Source organism: Amblyomma maculatum, chromosome 4 (genome assembly GCF_055883805.1).
Source record: "Amblyomma maculatum isolate TAMU_Amacu chromosome 4, ASM5588380v1, whole genome shotgun sequence".
Classification (NCBI taxonomy): Eukaryota; Metazoa; Arthropoda; class Arachnida; order Ixodida; family Ixodidae; genus Amblyomma; species Amblyomma maculatum.
The window spans coordinates 179,777,842-179,800,933 of NC_139347.1; the positions used below are offsets into that span (position 1 = coordinate 179,777,842).

General features: G+C 47.2%; 4 protein-coding genes, 3 non-coding genes and 1 pseudogene across 7 annotated transcripts; all 8 read right to left on the minus strand.

Annotated features, from left to right (window-relative positions):
- Positions 1–1,088: 1,088 nt before the first annotated feature.
- Positions 1,089–2,693, minus strand: LOC146193721 (uncharacterized). The gene has a single exon (XM_084600121.1). The coding sequence runs from the start codon at positions 2,691–2,693 to the stop codon at positions 1,470–1,472; it is 1,224 nt and encodes a 407-aa protein (XP_084456247.1). The 3' UTR covers positions 1,089–1,469.
- A 125-nt stretch (positions 2,694–2,818) lies between these two features.
- Positions 2,819–2,939, minus strand: TRNAL-UAA (transfer RNA leucine (anticodon UAA)). Its single transcript has 2 exons — positions 2,902–2,939; positions 2,819–2,864 (listed from the first exon to the last, which is right to left on the minus strand). It is a non-coding gene; the product is annotated as a tRNA-Leu (tRNA).
- Positions 2,940–3,190: 251 nt separating this feature from the next.
- On the minus strand, positions 3,191–3,311 carry TRNAL-CAA (transfer RNA leucine (anticodon CAA)). The gene is made up of 2 exons: positions 3,274–3,311; positions 3,191–3,236 (listed from the first exon to the last, which is right to left on the minus strand). It is a non-coding gene; the product is annotated as a tRNA-Leu (tRNA).
- A 193-nt stretch (positions 3,312–3,504) lies between these two features.
- Positions 3,505–5,254, minus strand: LOC146193724 (uncharacterized). Its single transcript, XM_084600122.1, has one exon. It carries the CDS (start codon positions 5,116–5,118, stop codon positions 3,610–3,612), a length of 1,509 nt encoding a protein of 502 aa, XP_084456248.1. The 5' UTR covers positions 5,119–5,254; the 3' UTR covers positions 3,505–3,609.
- Positions 5,255–8,404: 3,150 nt separating this feature from the next.
- LOC146193725 (uncharacterized) lies at positions 8,405–9,843 on the minus strand. Its single transcript, XM_084602810.1, has one exon. The coding sequence runs from the start codon at positions 9,822–9,824 to the stop codon at positions 8,670–8,672; it is 1,155 nt and encodes a 384-aa protein (XP_084458936.1). The 5' UTR covers positions 9,825–9,843; the 3' UTR covers positions 8,405–8,669.
- A 1,162-nt stretch (positions 9,844–11,005) lies between these two features.
- Positions 11,006–13,696, minus strand: LOC146193726 (uncharacterized; annotated as a pseudogene).
- A 3,647-nt stretch (positions 13,697–17,343) lies between these two features.
- Positions 17,344–18,574, minus strand: LOC146193727 (uncharacterized). Its single transcript, XM_084600592.1, has one exon. It carries the CDS (start codon positions 18,572–18,574, stop codon positions 17,423–17,425), a length of 1,152 nt encoding a protein of 383 aa, XP_084456718.1. The 3' UTR covers positions 17,344–17,422.
- A 1,500-nt stretch (positions 18,575–20,074) lies between these two features.
- Positions 20,075–20,198, minus strand: TRNAL-CAA (transfer RNA leucine (anticodon CAA)). Its single transcript has 2 exons — positions 20,161–20,198; positions 20,075–20,120 (listed from the first exon to the last, which is right to left on the minus strand). It is a non-coding gene; the product is annotated as a tRNA-Leu (tRNA).
- Positions 20,199–23,092: the final 2,894 nt, after the last annotated feature.

Sequence of the window (23,092 nt, forward strand, 5' to 3'; positions counted from 1 at the left end):
AATCAAGCCATCGGGCCCAGGCGACTTTCCGTCGTTCAAGTTTTCAATTGCTCGGCACACTTCTCTTTCGGTTATTGGCCGCTCCAAAACTTCTTTTACCTCATCGGCCAGTCGCGGCGTCTGACCCAGAAACATCTTTTTGAAACCGTCTAAGTCAACTTCATGAAACGCGAATAACGCCTGATAATGCTCAAAGAACTCTCGCCCAATGCCGTCGTTATCTGACACCACAACGCCGTTCCGCTCTATCTCGTATACGTGGTTTCGTTGGCCGTTCGTTTTTTCCAAACCTAAAGCCCGCTTCGTGGGTACTTCGCCCGCTTTTAGTGCATTTGTTCTAGCTCGCACCAGCGCGCCCCGATAACGCTCTTCTTCGATAAGCTGTAATTGCTGTTTTATATCATGTCATCTTTGAAAACACCTGGCTTTTTGCATTCCTCTGTTATTAACCTCTTTAGGGTTTTCTGCAGTTCGTTTTCTTTAATTTTTTCGTGAAATCGAATCGAACTGGCCCTATCAATCGCTGTGATTTTGATTTGCTCTTTGCATAGTTCCCACTGTTGTCCCACCCTGCAGTAATCGTTCATATTTATTCTGTTTGTTTCTTCTGTCACTTTTGCTACAAAATATTCGTCGTCGAGAAGCTTAACGTTCATTTTCCACATATCCCAAGCAAACTTCCTAACTTGTTTCTTTGTTCCTATTACGCACTTAACCAGACAGTGGTCAGTAAAACACAGCGGTAGCACGGTGTAAGTGCGGCATTTTGGGATCAGGTCAAGTGCTACATAAACCCGGTCTAGGCGTGCGTGGCTTGTCCCCTGAAAATGAGTGTACTTCACTGCCTGTCCACTTCGGCCACGTCGACTCATTCGGCTGCGGTAACAATATCGGCTAATAAATCTGTGCTCTTATCTCGGAAAACCGTGCCGCTGGTTTTGTCTGTAGAATTCGGTACACAGTTATAGTCACCCAAAATAATGAGGCATTTTTCAATATCCACATATTGCTGAATCATAGCGAAAAAATTATATCTCTCATCCACTGCATTTGGTGCGTATATGCAAATAACCCGATATTCACTTTGGCAATAACTAAAATCACAAATAACGAATCTTCCAGAGGACCCTGATGTGATGCTCTGCGCAGTAAGACCCGGTAACTTTTTGACAGAGTACGCATCCTGCCGACAACCCAACAGCGTGGCTAACCACAGCGTAGTACCTTGAGGTAAAACGCAGCACCATGCTCCCAGTCTCCTCTTCTCCCTCGACTTTTGTCTCCTGAACAGCTAGTACGTCAATGTCATAATCTGTTATCAGCCGATACAATTGACTTTGTTTTCGTTTGCTCGCTAGTCCTCTGACACTCAACGTGGCTACACTTAGAGACGGTTCAGGTGCCATTGTTGCTCTAATTATGAGGCAGGCCCAGGAGCATGGTGCTTACCTTTAACGTCTAGCAAGCCGCTAAACGCCTCCGGAGCCGCCCGGCTGGCCGGTCTCGCTTTTCGGCGGGGGTGGTTTGTCGACAGGTTTTCTTTCCGCTGCGAAGTTTGGTCGCGGCTTGAAAGACGACCGCCGTCCCTGCAAAGCTTTCACAGGCGGCTCGTCAACACTGCTTGCATTCGGCATGTCGTCGAGATCGCCGGCTGCGTCGTGGGGTCGTTTAGTTGCAGTTCCGGAACCCACTGAACTTACATTGTCATTGCCTGGGAGCTCCTGACCCTTCACTGCTGCTGGCTGCCGCGCTTGACTGGATCCATCTTCGTTGATGTCGGACTCTGCCGATGATGGGTTTTCCACCATTTCACTTGCCCTGTCCGTGCTTTTATCGCGGACTCCTTCGCTAAGGAGAGGCATTTCTGCTCCCGAAGAGGTCGCTATCTCACCAGTCCCCTCCGCAGCGTCCTCCGCCTCAGCCTCGTCCATGAGGTACTCGGTGTCACCACTCGCCGCCGTTCTCGTTGCCGCGGCGTAGGTACGCACGCACTGAGAGTCCTCATGCCCAAATCGCCTGCAGATCGAGCAACGCGGCACCTTGCACTCTCTTCTCACGTGGCCCGAGCCATGGCATCGCAGGCACTGCATCGGGCGACCAGGTGCGACAACTAGTGCCAGTTCACCAGCGACCCGTAACTGGTGCGGCAGGTCTTCTATTTTCATGCCTTTGTTCAGCTTCAAAAGCACTGACCTTGTTGTGGAGCCCATGTCGCTCACACCCTGCACTCGCCAGCGCTCTCGTCTGACATCTACTACAGTCCCAAATGCCGCAAGTGCGGACCGGACGTCCTCGTCCGCCACTCCATGCAATAGCCAGTGAAGCTTCAGCTTCACCTGCTGTTCCTGCGGGTCGATGATGACACAGCGTCGCCTCTTCACCATTAGCTCCTTCACGCCAAGCAGCCGTTTTGTAGCATCGGCCCCATTAAGGGTGACTGCCCAAACGTGGTTAACCTGGTAGGCTCCCAGGGCCACCACATCCGGCAGTAAGCCTGTAGTCAAGAGCGCATCTCGCAAATCTTCAACCCTGTAGGGCCTTGCTCGCACGTCGCCGTGCAAAAACACGGTGTTCTGAACGATGCGTCCGGTTGGCAGCTGAGGCAGAATAAGCTGATAATCGCTGTCTTCGCTATCTGAGATCCTGTTTCCGCGGCCGCTAAAAGCCGCAAACGCCGCTCTGTCGGAGCACATGATTCCGCGTCCGTACACGTCGGTGGCCGGAAGTAGAATCGACCACTCGGCCATCCTGACACGGTTCTAGCCTGATTTTAGTTGCTGCACTACACTGCATTCTCGAAGTATGGCAAAAATAAATGCGTCAGAAGTGGGATTCGAATCCACGCCCACATCCGTGGTCCAGAAGCCTCGGTTCGTTCGAATAGCGAGCAAAGTACTAAACCTTAAGTCTGGCGCCTTAGACCACTCGGCCATCCTGACACGGTTCTAGCCTGATTTTAGTTGCTGCACTACACTGCATTCTCGAAGTATGGCAAAAATAAATGTGTCAGAAATTGGATTCGAACCCACGCCCACATCCGTGGACCAGAAGCCTCGATTCGTTCGCATAGCGAGCAAAATACTAAACCTTGAGTCTGGCGCCTTAGACCACTCGGCCATCCTGACACGGTTCTAGCCTGATTTTAGTTGCTGCACTATACTGCATTCTCGAAGTATGGCAAAAATAAATGTGTCAGAAGTGGGATTCGAACCCACGCCCACATCCGTGGACCAGAAGCCTCGGTTCGTTCGCATAGCGAGCAAAGTACTAAACCTTGAGTCTTGCGCCTTAGACCACTCGGCCATCCTGACACTGTTCTAGCCTGATTTTAGTTGCTGCACTACACTGCATTCTCGTAGTGTGGTAAAAATAAATGTGTCAGAAGTGGGATTCGAACCCACGCCCACATCCGTGGAACAGAAGCCTCGGTTCGTTCGCATAGCGAGCAAAGTACTAAACCTTGAGTCTGGCGCCTTAGACCACTTGGCCATCCTGACTTTTTTTTTTCTTTATTGCCGGTCCTCGGCTTTCACAAAACAAAGACAAAAAAAATATGTACACAGTTATACAAGAAGCGAAATCCCCAAGAGAGGACCAGGCTTTGTCACATTAAAATTCTCTGAGTGTTGTCAAAGGCTCTAGCCTTGAGAGCCACTCAGGGACAGGATTCCGTATCTTCTGTATTTGTACAAACTTGCAGATGCTCTCTCGAAAATATATACGCGCTGGACGCGCTTCGGAGTCACAGTAGTACCCGGCCATACGAGAGCGCCATATACTGTGGAGGCCCACCAGCATGACTAAATCGAACGGCATCCCACCCTCATTTTTTGTTGGCAAGTACCTAAATCCGTGTGAATGCAACGGGAGCTGTTTCTTCATGGTCCTCTGTAGCACGTCCCAAAAATAAACCCCTTCCCAACAGTGCAAAAAAATATGGTCTATGGTCTCCGGTTGCTTGCAGATTAAGCAGTTTGGTCCCCACGGTAAAAACATCTCTTTTTCTTCCAAAAAAGATTTGACGGGTAAAGTTCCAGTGTGCACTTTAAAGAAAAAACTCTTGACTTCCGGCGATACATTCATTTTTTTAACCCTTTGCAACACATTACCGCCGAGGCCTCCACAGTACAAGGCCCTGTACAACGGCACTGGAAAGATAACATTGCACACATCTCTGTACAACGTTTTCCTTGTTACGCTGCTCAAATATTCCTTTGAAAACCGAGTAGTTAAGAATCTGACGCTGGTTACTATCTCTCGGAAATAACCAAAAATGCCTCCTGTCATGCATTTTGTTGCAACTACATACTCTGGCAAGGCTCGGCCTAGCCTTGCTTGGCACACTGTGCGCAGGAAAGGATCTTCAACATGACGGAAAAACAAAAATCTGTTTACCAGTTGCCTCACAAATAAGTGTCCCAGCCCTAGGCCTCCGTCTTTGACCCGTCTGAACAAGTTTGTCCGCATGCACCTTTCCCAGCTAGAGGCCCATACAAAAACCGCAAAAATTCGGTGTACCTTTTGTATGTTAATTCGCGAGCAGTGGAGCACTTGCATCACATACCACAGTTTACTAATAAAAAACAGGTTACACACAGTGGCTCTTGCAAACACGGATAAATGAGTACATTTCCACTTTTCTGATTTTTCTTGTGTCTCTTGTGCCTGCCCCTTGCAATACTGTTCAGTATCTCTGTAAAATTCCAACGGGACTCCAAGGTACTTTACAGGGGTCGTACACCCGGTCACATTAGCGAAAGTGTGAGGAGTATCCGGCCATTCTCCGTGCCAGAACCCCACGCACTTTCCCCAGTTCACCTTGCTTCCCGTGACCAAACTAAATCTTTTAACACCTTCTACCGCACTGCTAATGCTATCCTTTGTGACACAGAAAATTGCTACATCATCTGCATATGCCAGGACTTTCACTTCCGCTTCATGCAGCCGAAAACCATGAACAGCATTATTCTGTATTATGTGCAAGCACAAAGTTTCAACATACATACAAAACAAGAGTGGACTGAGGGGGCAACCCTGACGCACCGAACGTTCCACGTTAATGGGGGCCCCCAACGATTTATTAACAATTAACTTTGTAGTGCCGCGTCGGTACGCCATGGCCACACCCTCAGTGATAATAGAACCTACATTGATATGATCTAAGATAGAAAACAAAATCTCATGAGCAACACAGTCAAACGCTTTTTCAAGATCTAGCTGGAGAATTGCCACAGGTACCCCAGTGACGTCGCTACACTCCTGCACACACCTTGCCTTATGAATATTGTAAGCAATAGTCCTGTTCTTTATGCCACATGTTTGATGAGGGCCAACAATTTCTTTAATAACGCTCTGAAGCCTCGCCGCCAACACTTTCATGAATATTTTATAATCGACGTTCGTTAGTGAGATCGGCCTATAAGCAGTAACCTGTCTGAGTTTTATAGGATCATCTGTTTTAGGGATGATGACGGTATGGGCCGCACCGTAAGACGGGGGCAACTCCTTACGATCATAGGCATCATTAAACAGCAAAGTCAAAAGTGGGGTTAATTCCGTTTTAAACGCTTTGTAAAAAGCTGCACTTAACCCATCTGGGCCAGGAGACTTTCCCGAGTTCAAGTTCTCTATTGCTCGTTCAACTTCTTTTTCACTAATTCGCCTCTCCAAGCTTTCCTTTCGGTTCATCGAGCCTAGGCATAGCGCCGAGAAACTCGCCTTTAAATCTGTGCACGTCAACTTCATGTTGTGCGAACAACGCCTGATAGTAATCAAAGAAAGCATGATGGATGCGATCGCTATTGGTCACTACCCCACCCGCTCCTTCGATCTCCTGAATTTCGTTGCGTCGAGCGTGCGCTTTTTCCATCCCTAAAGCCCGCTTAGTGGGCGTCTCCCCTGCAACCAATTCTTCCGCTCTCGCCCTCACTATCGCCCCTGGATATCGGTCTTCCTCGATAAGTTCAAGCTTTTGCTTTGTTTTCTTAATATCTTCCTTACCTATGCCGGGCGTTTTACATTCCTGCGCCAACAATTTTTCAAGTATATCTCTCAGCTGTTTTTCCTGTAATCTTTCCTGGTGCTTTAGCAAACTAGACCGCTCAATGGCCTTCATCTTAAATTCTTCTTTGGCTAGTACCCACTGGAGCCCGATTTCGTTTTGACACTCATTTACTATTTTGGTAATTTTTTCCGTCACATACTCAGTGAAAATTTGGTCTTTTAGCAGTTTACAATTTAATTTCCACAGCTCCCATGAAAATCCACTGGCTCGCTTCCTTTTGCCTAGAGTGCATATCACTGCACAGTGATCGGAAAGGCCACTGGTAAAACTCGGTATTTTTGACACTTTGGTATTAAGTCCAGTGACATGTAAATCCTGTCGAGGCGAGCATGACTAATACCTTGAAAGTGGGTGTATTGCACACTACGTTCACCGTCTAAACACTCCGCCACATCATCTAATGCATATTCATTTATCAGTCGTGACAATAAGTCTGTACTTCTGTCCCTGAAGGCTCGGGTGCTGCTTTTATCGCGAGCCGCCAGAACACAATTGAAATCGCCCATGAGCACTATCTGTTTCTCACTAGTGCAGTAATATTTCAGGCTCTCAAAAAAGGAACACCTATCCTCCAATTCATTAGGTGCATAAACAAAGATAACCCGCCATTCTATATTCTCAAAACCGAAATCACAAATCACGTATCGCCCTGTCTTTCCGGAAGCATAAGTCTGCACGTTAAGTCCAGGCAACTTTTTTACAAGAAGGACGCAGAAGTTCCGACTGCATGGCTCACAACGGCATAATACTTCGACGTGAAGCGCTGCACCATGCTCCCGGTCTCTTCCTCTCCCTGGACTTTGGTCTCTTGAACGGCTAGCACATCGATGTCTCTGTCCGTTATAAGGCGCAACACCTGGCTCTGCTTTTTCTTCGTTGCTAACCCTCTAACATTAAGCGTCCCGAATGTCAGAGCAGGGGTTGGATCCATTTTAATATAGAGTGAAGAGACCGAGAGCATTTGCGCTCACCTTTCGCGTCTAGCACCCGGCTAGACGCCTTTGTTTCCGCCGCAGCCCTCCGGTGCGGCTGCATGGTCTTGCAGCGGCGGTGGCTTATCGCTGGCCCGCTTGTCCCCCAGAAAGTTCGGCTTCGGTCTGAGAGAGGACCGCCTGGACTGGGCCGTTATCGTAGGCGGCTCCTCAACGCTTGACGCTGTTGTTTTGTCTTCTCCATCACCAGACTGGGCGTGAGGCCGATTGGCCGAGACATTGCCCGCTCGAACATTGCACTGTTGCTGTTGCTCCTCGCTGCTCGTCGAGGCTATCATCGCGGGTTCCGTAGCTGCCAAAAAGCTACCTTCCTTCTCCTCAGTATCAGCCCAGGCCGCTGCCGAGTCTTTTTCTTCAGGCTGCCTCTCTGCCTCACTTGACACGTTTGTGTTTCTGCTAGAAGTCCCAGAAGAGACGGTCGCCGCTTCCGGCTTGTCTACTTCCTCGACTCCTTTCGCCGCTTCCTCCGCCTCTGATACGTCCATCTGGTGTTCAGCTATCTCCTCCCTCGATGCGAGCCCCGTGGCCACCGCATATGTATGGACACACTCACTGTCGACGTGGCCCTAACGCCTGCATTTCGAACACCGGGGCACCTTGCATTCACGTCTAATGTGACCGCTACCACGGCAGCGTAGGCACAGCATAGGCCGCCCAGGCACCAGAACAAGGGCCAACTCACCGGCGACTCGCAGCTGGTGAGGTAGGTCATCGGTCTTAATACCGGGTTTCAGTTTCAGGAGAACTGTTCTCGTTGTCGACCCCTTCTCTTTGACGCCTTGGACGCGCCACCGCTCCCGGGTCACCTCGGTTACGTTACCGAAAGCAGCAAAGGCCGTCCGGATGTCGTCGTCGGCCACACCGTGCAACATTCAGTGCAGCCGCAGCTTCACCTGTTGGTCCTCTGGGTCTATGATGATGCAGCGACGTCCCTTTACTTCTACTTGTTTCAACGCAGCCAGCTTCTTCGTTGCTTCAGCGCTGCTGAGCGTGACAGCCCGAACGTGGTTAATCTGGTACGCCCTCAACGCCACAACATCGTGGAGCGCACCAACGTTGGCGAGGGCATCGCGAAAATCTTCCACTTTGTACGGCCTGTTGCGCACATCGCCGTGCAAAAACACGGTGTTTAAAACAACACGTCCTGTAAGCAGCGTCGGCAAAATCAACTCATAGTCCTTATCATCCGTTTCATGATGCCTGTTTCCGCGGCCGGCAAGGGCCGCTGTCGCCGCTCCGCTGGAGCTCATGATTCTGCGACCGTCCCGCTCGGTGGCCGGAAGTAGAATGCCCTCGGCCATCCTGACACTGCCACCAGAGAAATTTCAAGTGAAGCACCATACTGCATGCTAGAAATATACGAAGGAAAAAAATGTGTCAGCAGTGGGATTCGAACCCACGCCCACATTCGTGGACCAGAAGTCTCGTTTAGCACACATACTAGTAGGCAAGGCATTTAACCTTGAGTCTGGCGCCTTAGACCACTCGGCCATCATTTTTTTCTTTATTACCACATTGGAATATAACACAAAACAAAACACATCTGTACAGCATCTACATCACTTGAGAAGTAAAAGGCGCGAGCGGAAATCTGCCTCGCTCACGCCACAGGATTAAAAGCGTTTAAGCTGTACAAGGTCGTCCATTACTGACAACCACTCGGGCGGCTCATTTTGGGCCCTAAGCACATCTCTTATATAAGACATGCTTTCGATAAAGTACTCCCTGACGGGGAGTACAGTCTCGTCTGCATGCCTGAAAGCCATTCGATTTCTCCAAATACTGTGTAGGCTGAGAAGCATGAACATGTCATATGGTATGTCGTCCCCACTCTCTAGAGGTAGAAATCGTATTCCGTATGGCGATATCGGGAGCAACTTTTTAACCGTTCGTTGTAAGATGTCCAAATGAAATACCGAGTCTGTACAGTGAAGGAACATGTGATCTATCGTCTCCGGTGTTCTACAAATTAGGCAATTTACGGACCATGGAACAAAAATACCCTTCTCTTGAAGCCAGGGCTTCACTGGTAGAGTGCCACTGTGCAACTGAAAAAAGAATGTTTTAACCGAGGCCCGCACAGGCATCCTCTTTACTCTTTTCAGCACATTTTTACCTTGACCTACACTGTACATGGCCCGGTAGACAGGAACAGGCAACACAGTATCAATGAGTGCTTTGTAAAGTTCTTTCCTCGATACTTCAGTAAGGTACTGCACTGAAAAGCGAACTTTCAAAAATTTAAAAGCTCGAACAACCTCCCACAGAAAACCTCTGACCCTCATGTGTCTAACAGGGCTGGATGATACAACGAAGTCTGACAGTGCCTCACCCAGCAACAGTTGCATTACTGTCCGCAAGAAAGCGTCTTTTTGGTCCCGAAGGAACATAAATCTCGACACAAGTTGCCTAACGAACAAATGAGTCAAACCCAGGCCGCCGCTTTTCACAGATCGAAAAAGATTTGTGCGACTTGTCCTCTCCCAACTCGACCCCCAAATAAACACGGCAAACACTCGGTGCAATCGCTGGACACTTGTTCGTGACATACACAATACCTGAAGCTCATAACAAACTTTGGCCACTAGAAACAGGTTGCATACTGTGGCTCTAGTAAAAATAGAAAAATCTCGACCACCCCATTTGCGCGTATTTTCACGCGCACGTTCAATTTCTGCTTCCCAGTACTTTGCTGGTTCTTTATAATCGTTTAGCGGAACTCCCAAATATTTAACAGGTGACATTGCCCACTGAAAGCCTTCGTGCATGATAGGCGCAGGTTCCCAGCTAGCATGTCAAAAGCCGAAGCACTTTTCCCAGTTTATCACGCTTCCTGAGACTTTGCAAAACCTAGTCGCCTCTTTCACTGCTTCTGTTACGCTATCTTTATCTGCGCAGAAGATTGCAATGTCATCCGCGTAACAAAGGATTTTAACTTCAGTGGACAATATCGCAAAGCCATGCACATTCTCATTTGACATAATTTTTAGACAGGATGGTTCGAGATACAGGGCAAACAACAACGGCGACAAAGGGCATCCTTGTCTAACTGAAGAACGAACAGTAATGCTTTCACTGAGTTGCTTATTAATAATGATGTTTGCCGTACAACCAGCATATGCCATTTTAACACCATCAAAAAGAACGCGGCCAACATTCACATGTTCAAGGATAGAAAACAAGATATGGTGACTAACGCGGTCAAAGGCTTTTTCCATGTCTAATTGCAACATGGCTACAGGTTTCTCAAATGAATCACAGCATTCTAGAATACTACGTGCTACATGAATGTTTGTATGTATCGTTCGACCTTTTATTCCGCACGTTTGGTGCGGGCCAACAATAGACTTTATTACATTCTGCAATCTTCGTCCTAAAACCTTCATGAAAATTTTATAGTCTACATTTGTGAGACTTATGGGCCTATAAGCTTTTACTGATTGTCGCCTGGTGGGATCGTCACTCTTCGGTATGAGAACAATGTGGGTTTTTCGGAAAGACGGAGGCATCATGTGGGTTTCATACATTTCTTGAATTATTCGGTGCAACACATACGCCATATCACTCTTGAAGGCTTTGTAGAAAGCTGCGCCAAGCCCGTCTGGTCCCGGTGCCTTTCCAGAGCTCAACTCGTCAATAGCACGCTCGATTTCAATAACGCTAATGGGTGCCTCTAGGTTAAGCTTAACTTCATCCCCTAGTATTGGCAACAGCGACAAAAATTCTGACTCAAAGCCTTCTTGCAAGTTTGCCTCGTGATCCAGCAGTTCTTCATAATATTCAACAAACGCGTGCTGAATAGTTTTGAAATCGCGAGTTATTTTTCCCTCGTAGACTATCCCTTTAATCTCATTCTTGACGGCGTATCGTTTTTCGTCACATAGGGACCGCTTTGTTGGCGACTCACCTAGCCACAACCGCTCTGCGCGTGCGCGTATGATAGCACCTTTGTATTTTTCTTTATCAATTCTAGTCTATTTTTTGTTTCCTTTATTTCTGATGCAAACTGGCCTGGCTGTGCGTTTTCTAGCCGCAGAAATGAATTTAATTGGCTTTGAAGTTCTTTTTCCTCCGTTTTCTCGTTATGTCGTAGTGCACACGCTCTTTCGATTGCGCTCATTTTTATTTCTTCTTTGAAACGCTCCCATTTCTCTAAAACGTCCCTATTGTCGCCCATAAACAAACTATCAAGTTTTTCTTGTACTGTACGCGCGAAACTTTCATCACTAAGCAGCTTTACATTTAGTTTCCAAAGGTTCCAGTTGAAATTAGACCTCTTGGGCTTAGTTCCTACTGTAAACATCACCATGCAATGGTCGCTGAATGCGATGCTTTTAACCAAGTATTCACTAATCATTGATAGCCGACACATAAGCTCTGTCGAGTCGTGCGTGGCTGGCTTGTTGGAAGTGCGTGAACTGAGGACGGATTCCTTCTGACATAGCACTCCCAACGTCTTCGAGATTGTGCTCTTGGACGATTGAGCTCAAAAGCAGCGAACTTTGATCCCGAATGATCGCGTTAGTAGCTCTGTCCTCGGGCATACACACGCAATTGAAATCCCCAAGAAGGATCGTATATCTGGTAGAGTTCAAATAAGGTTCAATATTTTTAAAGAATGCTTTGCGCTCATTTTCCTTATTTGCGGCATACACACACAGTACGCGCCACTGTAAATCAAAATATGAAAAATCGCACATAACAAAACGTCCAGTATTACACACTACAACAGATTCTTCAACAATACCTAAAGAATTGCGGATGAAGATAGCACACCCTCCCGATGTACCAACAGAATGGCATACACATACACTGTACCGATTTCTAAATGGTTCGACCATGCGGTTTGTCTGAGCTTCACTTTCGATCTTAGTCTCTTGCACTGCTATCACGTCCAAATCGCTGTCCAGCATGAGGCGACTCAGTTGATACTGACGTCGCCTCGCTGCAAGGCCTCTTACATTAAGCGTAGCAAATCGAAGTGTTGCTTCAGGTTGAGCTGCCATTTCGTTGAGAAACACAAGACAACCAAACCGCTCGGTGTTCACTTTCTACCGTATTATACACAGATGAGGAATACAGGAAACGTTCTCGCTTACGAAATGTCGAGTCCACTCGAGAGGTGTGCGGGTCGTCCGGCGTGTACTGACTGAACGTCAGCACACACTCGCTGGCAGACCCGTCGTGAGTCTCCCCTCGTCCTTGAGTCAATTCGGGGCGAGCCATTTTTCCTACGTCGGTGTAGTCGTCGCCGGCTTTCTGTCCGGCGGGATGTTGGGCTTCGGGCGAAGCGTCGCCCTACTCTGTCCTGGTGTTTTGGTAGGTGGTTCGTCGGCGCTGGGGGTAGAAAGACACGAATCATCAACACAGGCCTTGTCATGGGTCCTCTTTGTTGGTGCCACGTTCGTGGATGATTGGTCGTAGTCCATACCTCCTTCGGTAACTGCGGCATTTTCTCTCATGCTTATAGTGCCATGGCTGCCTTCTCGATCTGATGCCCCACCAGTCTCCGCTGCACCTGCCTGAGCAGGCTCAGAGGCGCGGTCTTCACTACACTTTACTGCCCCGCCCCCAGTGTCATCCGTATCCTTGGCATTTGACTGCGGTTTGCTCGATTCGGTACTCGCAGCTTCCTCGGCTTCAACCTCGTCCATGACGAGCTCCGAGGCGTCTTGCCTTGTTATAGACCCTGTGACATTTGCATAGGTCTTCACACATTCAGTTTCAAGATGTCCGAAGCGGCGGCATAGCGTACAACGAGGAACATTGCACTCTCGTCGGACATGTCCTGTGGTATGGCACCTCAGGCAAAGTGGAGCTCTGCCGGAAATGACTATGAGAACCTGTTCTCCAGCAATGCGCAGCTGGTGCGGCAAATCATCAATTGTCACACCAGGCTTCAACTTCAAGGACACTGACCGTGTTGAGGAGCCTTTGTCCAGCACGCCTTGTACGCGCCAGCGTTCCTTGGCAATTTCTGTGACTGTGCCGTAGGGAGCCAGGGCAGTCCGCACATCTTCATCGGGAACGTTGTATAAAATCCAGTGGATTTTCATTCTAACATCCTGGTCACCAGGCTCAACAACAATGCACCGACGGTCTTTCACGGCTAGTTCACGGCAAGACAGCAGCTGCTTCATTCCATCGTCACTCTTGAACGTAATGGCCAAACGTGATTCATTTGGTACGCCCCCAAGGCGATAACCTCGGGGAGCAGTCCCAACTGAGCCAGTGCGTCGCGAAAATTCTCGACCTTGTATGGTCTCGCTCTCACATCGGCGTGCAAAAAGGAGTATTACATACAATACGACCTGTTGGAAGCCGGGGCAAAATAACTTCGTAAGCTTGGTCACCTAAGCAAGAAAACCTGTTTCCGCGACCCATTTGGGCCGCTGTAACCGCTCCTACGGAGCCCATGATGCACACGTCCGTTCGCTAGCGAAGCCGGAAGTGCACTCCCCCACTCGGCCATCCTGACACTGCCACCAGAGATTTCAAGTGAAGCACCATACTGCAAGCTCGAAATATACGAAGGAAAAAAATGTGTCAGAAGTGGGATTCGAACACACGCCCAAATTCGTGGACCAGAAGTCTCGTTTAGCCCACATACCAGTAGGCAAGGCATTTAACCTTGCGTCTGGCGCCTTAGACCACTCGGCCATCCTGACACTTTTTTTTTCTTTATTACCAGGCTTATGACAAGTACAAAACACAAAATCAATGATAAAAGAGTCGCCAATCCTTCGGCTGACACATGTGATTTAAAATTGCTTGATGCCAACCAACTGGTCAAGTATATTCATCCATTCCGGTGGATCAGGCTCGCTTTTGTACACATCTCGGATATACGCCACGCTCTCCACGAAATTTTCTCTAACAGGTCGCGTATTGACGTCCGCATGACACACTTGCATTCTAGTCTTCCATATACTATGGAGGCTAAGGAGCATTATCATATCGTATGGGGTTTCTTGATTTTAAACTGGCAGGAAGCGTATACCGTAGGGATCTATTGGGAGTTCTTTTTTTATTGTTCTTTGAAGAACATCCCAATGAAATATCGGGTCCCAGCAGTCTATAAAGACATGCTCAACTGTTTCGGGTTTCTTGCAGAGGAGGCAATTGGTTGTCCACGGGACAAATATTCCTTTTTTTTTCCAGCCAAACTTTGACTGGAAGCGTCCCGGTATGTAATTTGAAGAAAAACGACTTTGTCGTAGGCTTAACTGGCATCCTCTTTACTCTCTTCAAGACGTCCTGTCCTGGGCCTCCATAGTATACAGAATGGTACACAGGCACAGGTAGCATAATGTCTATAAGGTCTGTATACAGTTTGCGCCTTGAAACTGAAGAAAGATATTCCATTGAAAATCGGACACTCAGCATTCTGAATGCAAGAACAACCTCACGTAAGTAACCAGAGACCGTGGTACAGGGATCTAAAAATGACGTGACAATGAATTGTGGTAGCATATTGCACATTCTTATTTGTAAAACAGTTCGCAAAAACGGGTCTTGCTGGTCTCGAAGATATAGAAACCGAGATACTATCTGGCGTAAAAACAAATGAACCAGACCAAGGCCTCCGTATCTAACAGGCCGAAACAAATGTGTGCGGCTCATTCTTTCCCATGTGGAGGACCAAATAAACACAGAAAAAATGCGATGCACTTTTTGTACATGGACCCGTGACATATATAAGACATTCATCATATACCATATTTTGGAAAGCAAGAAAACATTACAGATGCTAGCCCGCGCGAACATAGATAAATCCCTTCCTTGCCATCCTTCCACTTTTTCCCGTACTCCGTTGGTTTCCTCTGCCCACTGTCGCTCAGTGTCACGATAACAGCAAAGCGGCAAGCCAAGGTACTTTGTAGGTAATTCCGCCCACTTCATGAAAGCGAAATACTCGGGTTTATTATCCCATTGTCCGTGCCAAAAGCCTGAGCTTTTTTCCCAATTAATTTGGCAGCCTGTCTGTTTGCAATATTTCCCCGTAATGGTAACAACTTCCCGAACGCTGTCTTTATCTGAACAGAAGACGGCAATATCATCCGCATAAGCTAGGACCTTAACATGAGCGTCGTAAAGCTTAAAACCGATCACCTTATTGCTGTGAAGCAAAGCTAAACACATTGGCTCGAGGTACATTCCAAATAGCAGGGGCGACAGCGGGCAGCCCTGTCTTACCGACGAGCGCACTGGCACGCTTTCAGTAAGAGTACCATTTACAATCACACGTGTCGTGCAACATGCGTATGACATCTTAACGCCTTCTAGTATGACTCGACCGACGTTGGCGTGCTCAAGAATACTAAGTAAAACCACGTGCGATACGCGGTCAAAAGCTTTTGCTAAATCGAGTTGCAGCATAGCAACACGGCCTTCACAAACATCGCAACATTACAGAACATTACGGGCGACATGAATATTTGTAGCTATTGTGCGGCCTTTGATGCCACATGTTTGGTGCGGACCTACCAAAAGCTTTATTACGGTTTGTAGTCGGTTTGCTAAGACTTTAGTGTAGATTTTGTAGTCTGTGTTGGTAAGGCTAATTGGACGGTACGACCCCACCAACAACCGCTGCTCGGGATCATCAGTTTTGGGTATCAAAGTAATATGGGAAGCCCCAAAGGACAGTGGCACTCTTTGCTTTTCATACGCTTCCGAGATCACACGGTGTAACAGAATGGCCACTGGTGTTCTAAACACCTTGTAAAAATTTGCTGTTAACCCATCCGGTCCAGGGGCTTTACCAGATTGTAAGCCGTCGATTGCACTTTCAATTTCGCTAATAGTAATTGGTTCTTCAAGTCGCGCTTTTGTCTCATCATCAAGCGATGGCATAAGCGGTAAAAACTCTTTTTCAAACCCGTCTTGGACATCACTTTCACGGCCTAACAACTCGCTGAAATATTCAACAAAAGCTTGCTCTATGATTTTACTGTCTGAAATTACCTCGCCTTGGTATCGTATCTGTTTAATTTCTTTCCGGCACGCGTACCTTTTCTCGTCCGATAAGGCGCGTTTTGTTGGCGTTTCGCCTGCCCACAGCTTTTGAGCTCGCGCTCTTATCACCGCCGCTTTGTACTCGTTCGTGTCAATCTGTTGCAAGCGGCTCTTTACTTCTCTCATTTCCTTCGAACAGCTTCCTGGCTTGTCGCTTTCAATGGCCAAAAGAAATTCAAGACGTTCATGTAATTGCTTTTCTTCATTGTTGCGCTTGAACTTATTGATGCAGCTTCTCTCAATAGCTTTTATTTTTACGCGCTGCTTGAATTCATCCCATTCGGCAACAGCGTTTGCCGAATTAGCCTGAATAATATATTTTATTTGTTCATCTACGTAGTTAATAAATTCTTCGTCTTCTAAAAGCTTGTCATTCTGCTTCCATAGATCCCAGCTAAATTTCGGTTTTTCCTTCCTTGTTCCGACAGTTGCAATTACTAGGCAATGATCACTAAACTGTACAGGTACGACCTCATATTTAGTACACAGCGGCAAAAGCTCTAGAGAAACATATATTCTGTCAAGTCTTGCATGACTTTCATTCTGAAAATGCGTAAATAGTGGACGCATACCATCCGTTAGAGCTGCCCCCGCATCTTCCAAATTGCATTCTTGTACAATCTGATTAAGCGCTAACGCACTCTTGTCCCTAAGAGGCAGCTTTTTTAAACGATCAGCAACGCTACAGACACAGTTAAAGTCTCCTAACAGGATTACTTTCTTGTCGCATGAAAGATACTGATAAAGATTATCAAAAAACACTGCGCGGTCAGCCTCAACGTTTGGCGCATAAACACAAACTGCTCGCCAGTTGCACGCATGGAAGAAAAAATCTACGACAAGAAAACGCCCATTTTCACAAATGACGACAGATTCAGGGACAACTGTTATGTCGTTGCGAATAAAAAGAACGCAACCCCCTGATGTACCAAGAGCATGGCAAACACATACGTTGTAGCGGGTCTGAAAGGGCGCCACCATACGATCTGTTTGCTCAACACTTTCGATCTTTGTTTCTTGGACAGCTATTAGGTCAAGTTCTTTTTCCAAGAAAAGTCTTTTAAGCTGGTACTGTTTTTTTCTTGCTCCCAGTCCTCTTACGTTTAATGTGGCAATACGTAGCACTATCTTATTGCTAGGATCCATGATTTAGTTTGAATATTTGAACGTATGGTGACGGCCTTTGCTGTAAAAAACAAACAAACAAAAAAGGCTTACTCAACTTAGTTGCATATGCTCTTCATAATGCAGACACATAGTCGCACCAGACAGTAGCCAGAAACTGTCTTCACAAAGTCCCCTCAGCATCTTCCAACGCAGCCAGCAACAATGCACAGATTCACGATAGTTACGGTGGCGGTTTTCCCGCTGACCGTGTATCAGGCGGGATGTTGGGGCGCGGCTTAAAACTCGGCCGTCTGGTCGAAGCCGCTTTTGGTGGCGGTTCATCTCCAATGCTGCTTCCTGGCGTCCCCGATGCGTCGCTTGTTGCATCCCGTGGACGCTTTCCCGCTAGACTACCGGTTGCATCTTCCGCGACGTCCATGGTTTCACCTTGCTGATGCATCTCGTGTGATGAATCTTCAGCAAGTGGCCTGTCCTTTCCTTCTGTTGAAGTTGTTTTGTTGGCAGAAGCTACCGTCTGCTGAGTCTCGGTTGAATTGTCCACTTCAGGGGTCGTCTTCTGCTCAGATCCTGAAGCAGCTGACTGTGTTTCTTCCACATCAGTTACATTTTTTGCTGCCTCTTCAGATTCAACCTCGTCCATGAGCAGATCGGACGTATCGATTCTGCTCACGGGGCCTGCAGCGCTGGCATATGTGCGGGTGCATTGGGTCTCTCCATGTCCATACCTTCGGCATGGACCGCAACGCGGTACTTTACACTGCCGTCGGATGTGACCAGTAGAATGGCACCGGAGGCAGAGTGGTGGTCGTCCCGATACAACCACAAGTGCCAACTCGCCTGCAACAATGACTTGGTGTGGAAGGTCGTCAAGCTTTATCCCTGGCTTGAGCTTGAGGGACACCAACCTCGTAGTTGAGCCTTTATCGGCGACACCTTGAACGCGCCATCGCTCTCTCGTGACATCACTGACTGTTCCGTATGGCGCAAAAGCTAGCCTCACGTCTTCGTCAGTCACGCCATGAAGAAGCCAGTGCAATTTCATACGCACGCATTGGTTCACCGGGTCAATAACAAGGCACCGATGCTCTTTAACCTTCAGCTCGCCTGCATTCAAAATCTTCTTCACACCTTCCGCATCCTTGAAAGTTACTGCCCATACATGGCTCATTCGATACGCCCCCAGAGCGATAACGTCTGGGAGCAGCGACATTCCGGCTAGCGCATCGCGAAAGTCTTCCACCCTGTATGGGCGGGCCCTTATGTCAGCGTGCAGAAAAATAGAATTCAAAACAACTCGCCCGGTTGGCAGACTTGGCAGGATAACCTGATATTCCTTGTCAGATGCAAAACCCTCGTTTCCGCGGCCTGACATGGCCGCTGAAGCCGCTCCTGAGGAGCCCTGCATCCTGCGTCCGTTCACTGGCGTGGCCGGAAGCAGAATCCTCGGCCATCCTGACACTGCCACCATAGATTTCAAGTGAAGCACCATACTGCAAGCTCGAAATATACGAAGGAAAAAAATGTGTCAGAAGTTGGATTCGAACCCACGCCCACATTCGTGGACCAGAAGTCTCGTTTAGCCCACATGCTAGTAGGCAAGGCATTTAACCTTGAGTCTGGCGCCTTAGACCACTCGGTCATCCTGACACTGGCACCATAGAGATTTCAAGTGAAGCACCATACTGCGATTTGCTGATGACATTGCCTTGCTAAGCAACTCGGGGGATGAACTGCAAATAATGATTGATGACCTAGACAGAAAAAGTAGAATGGTAGGCTTGAAAATCAATATGCAGAAGACTAAGGTAATGTTCAACAGCCTCGGGAAGGAACAGCAGTTTACATCAGGTAGCGAAATACTGGAAATAGTAGGCGAATATGTCTACTTAGGACAGGTAGTAACCGCAGATCCAGACCATGAAAAGGAAATATCAAGAAGAATAAGATTGGGATGGAGCGCATTTGGCAAGCACTCGCAGATTATGACTAGCAGCTTACCGGTATCGCTCAAGAGGAAAGTGTACAACAGTTGCATCTTGCCTGTACTCACCTATGGGGCTGAAACGTGGAGGCTAACCAAGAGAGTTCTACTTAAGTTGAGGACAACCCAGAGGGCTATGGAACGAAAAATGGTAGGGGTAACGTTAAGAGATAGAAAGCGTGCAGAGTGGGTCAGAGAAATAACTCAAGTTAATGACATTCTAGTGGAAATTAAGAAGAAGAAATGGACATGGGCAGGACATGTAGTGCGAAGAGAGGATAACCGATGGTCGCTGAGAGTAACAAACTGGATTCCAAGGGAAGGAAAGCGTAGCAGGGGGAGGCAGAAAGTTAGGTGGGCGGATGAGATTAAGAAGTTCGCAGGGGTCAAGTGGATGCAGCTAGCACAGAACCGGGTTAAGTGGAGAAATATGGGAGAGGCCTTCGCCCTGCAGTGGGTATAATCAGGCTGATGATGATGATGATGATGACCATACTGCAAGCTCGAAATGTCAGAAGTGGTATTCGAACCCACGCCCACATTCGTGGACCAGAAGTCTCGTTTAGCCCACATACTAGCAGGCAAGGCATTTAACCTTGAGTCTTGCGCCTTAGACCACTCGGCCATCCTGACACTGGCACCAGAGAGATTTCAAGTGAAGCACCATACTGCAAGCTCGAAATATACGAAGGAAAAAAGTGTGTAGGCAGTGAGATTCGAACCCACGCCCGCATTCGTGAACCAGAAGTCTCGTTTAGCCCACATACTAGTAGGCAAGGCATTTAACCTTGAGTCAGGCGCCTTAGACCACTCGGCCATCCTGACACTGCCACCTGAGATTTCAAGTGAAGCACCATACTGCATGCTCGAAATATACTAAGAAAAAAAATGTGTCAGAAGTGGGATTCGAACCCACGCCCACATTCGTGGACCAGAAGTCTCGTTTAGCCCACATACTAATAGGCAAGGCATTTAACCTTGAGTCTGGCGCCTTAGACCACTCGGCCATCCTGACTTTTTTTTTTTTTCTTTATTACCGACTTGGCAACTACAAATAACGATGAAAAGTCGCATGGAATTAAAAACACAAGTCACTTTCTTACAGGTTTCTCGTGATAAAATGGATTAGGTGACATGAGCTTGTCCAAGACTGGCAGCCAATCCGGGGGTTCAGATTGCCCTCCGAAAACATCACGCGTGTACATTACACTTTCAACAAAGTATTGATGGGCTGGGTGTACGACAACATGCTCATGCCGAACATCCATCCGCGTTCTCCATATGCTGTGCATACACAAGACCATCAATAAATCACTGGGCACTTCTCCTGGCTGGGCGCATGGAAGGTAGCGTATGCCAAACGGCGTTATTGGTAAGTCCTTTTTAATAGTGCGCTGCAGCACGTCCCACAAAAAAACCGCATCGTGACAATCAAGGAAAATATGCTCTATGGTTTCCAGCTTTTTGCAAATTAAACAGTCAGCAGACCAAGGCACGAAAAGGCCTTTGCTTTCCAGCCATGGCTTCACCGGAAGAGTGCCGGTATGCAATTGAAAAAAGAAAGATTTAGCGGACGATCTGATGGGCATTCTTTTCACTCTCTTCAACACGTCCCGCTCCGGACCCAAAGCATATACAGCGCGATAAAGAGGCACAGGTAAAAAGGTTTCCAATAAATCTTTGTACAGCCGTTTTCGCGTAACAGTACACGTATACTCATTTGAAAATCTCGCCTTCACTATTTGGAAGGACGCGACAACTTCGCGAAGAAAAGCACTTAGAGCCATTGTCCCTGTAGACATAGTCGAAACTACATATTCCGGCAGTGAATCACGCAATCGCACTTGGATTACCGTTCTAAGAAAAACATCGCTTTGTTCGCGCAAAAAAAAGAACCTGGTTACAATCTGCTTTAAGTATAAATGGGACAATCCCAGTCCACCGTTATGCACCGTATGAAAAAGATTGCATCGACTGGTACGCTCCCATGTTGAAGCCCACACAAACGTGGCAAATACCCTATGCAGTTTTTGAACAGAGATTCTTGACATAGATAACACTTGCAGCATGTAAAAAATTTTTGCAACTAGGAACATATTGCAAACGGTAGCTCTTGCGAACATAGAAAAGTTATGTCCTCCCCATTTGTTTGTTTGGGTTTTCACTTGCTCAACTTCCCCGGCCCAACATTCCTTGCTTTCACGGTAATGCTTTAGTGGCACACCAAGGTAATTGCCTGGCGTTGTTGTCCATTGCATACTGGAGAACAGTTCAGGCGCGTATTGCCAGTTTCCGTGCCAAAATCCTAAACACTTTGCCCAACTAATTTCACTTCCACTTGCAGTGCAAAAAGCAGTGGCTTCTTTTACAACTTCTTGCACGCTCTCATGGTCAGTACAAAAAACCGCAATATCGTCCGCGTATGCCAAAACCCGAACTTCACTTTGAAAAAATCTATAACCGCGTATGTTTGGCCTTGCAAGTAATCTTAAACAGAAAGGCTCCAGATAAAGCGCAAACAAAAGGGGAGACAGAGGACAGCCCTGCCTTACTGACGACTGGACAGGTATACGATCGGTTAAATGCTTATTCACGACCAGTCTCGCTGAACAGCACTCGTAAACCATTTTCACGCCATTTGTAATCATGGAACCAGCATTGACATACTCTAAAACAGAGAACAAAATTTCATGTACCACTTTATCAAATGCTTTGTGGAGGTCTAATTGCATCATGGCTACGTGGTCATGCATCGCGTCACAACATTCGAGTACACTCCTTGCTGCGTGTATGTTAGTAAAAATGGTCCTTCCTTTTATACCGCATGTCTGATGTGGGCCTACAAGAGAAGTAATTACACTTTGGAGTCTTCGCCCTAATACTTTCATGTAAATTTTATAGTCAACATTCGTTAGACTTATAGGACGGTAAGACGCTACAGACTGAAGCTTAACTGGGTCATCTGTTTTCGGGATTAGTACAACGTGTGACATTCGAAAAGACGGAGGAGGTACGTTCTTTTCGTAGCATTCACTAATTACTCTTTCCAGTAAAACAGCCATTTCAGTTGGAAAGGCCTTGTATATGGCAGCACCAAGACCATCTGGTCCGGGTGACTTATTGGAATTTAATTCCCCGATAACGGCCTCATTTTCCTCGGAAGTAATACTTGCTTCAAGTGTCTGCGCAACTTCGTCTTCCACTCTTGGCATCAGCGACAGAAAGTCTTTTCTGAAGCGTTCGATGTCCGGTGTTTTCAGGCTAAACAATTCCCTGTAAAATTCTACAAACGCCCGTTCAATCGTTTTCTTTTCCGAGGTAACTACGTTCTGATAGCAGATTTCTTTTATCTCTTTTGACACTGCGTACCGTTTTTCATCACTAAGTGCCCTTTTCGTGGGCGTCTCTCCGAGCCACAATTTTTCGCTGCGTGCCCTTATCACCGCACCGCGATACTTCTCTTCGTCTATCACCTCAAGTTTGGTTTTTATCTTTTTTATATCTTGGGCGAACAAGCCAGGCTTAACGCTCTCCATGCTAAGCATGTATTCAAGTGTGCTACGAAGTTCTTTTTCTTGTTCTCTTTCTTTACGTCGGAGAGTGCATGCTCGGTCAATAGCAGCTATCTTTATATCGCACTTAAACTGCTCCCATGCTTGTATAAAATTAGAGTCATTTTGCAACAGATGCGTAATATATTCTTTCACTTTAGTGGTAAACTCTTCATCCAGCAGCAGCTTTTCATTAAATTTCCATAGCTCCCAATTGAACTTTGTTGCCTTACTTTTCATGCCTAGAGTAATCATTACGAGGGAATGGTCACTAAAGCTCATGGGAAGTGTTTGATATTCCGAGCACAAGGGCACACAATCAATAGGAACATATATTCGGTCCAACCTTGCATGACAG

Coding starts and splice junctions, on each gene's coding strand:
- LOC146193724 (XM_084600122.1), bottom strand. CDS start 5,118: ATGGCGTACCGACGCGGCACTACAAAGTTAATTGTTAATAAATCGTTG.
- LOC146193727 (XM_084600592.1), bottom strand. CDS start 18,574: ATGTCAGGCCGCGGAAACGAGGGTTTTGCATCTGACAAGGAATATCAG.
- LOC146193721 (XM_084600121.1), bottom strand. CDS start 2,693: ATGTGCTCCGACAGAGCGGCGTTTGCGGCTTTTAGCGGCCGCGGAAAC.
- LOC146193725 (XM_084602810.1), bottom strand. CDS start 9,824: ATGCACGAAGGCTTTCAGTGGGCAATGTCACCTGTTAAATATTTGGGA.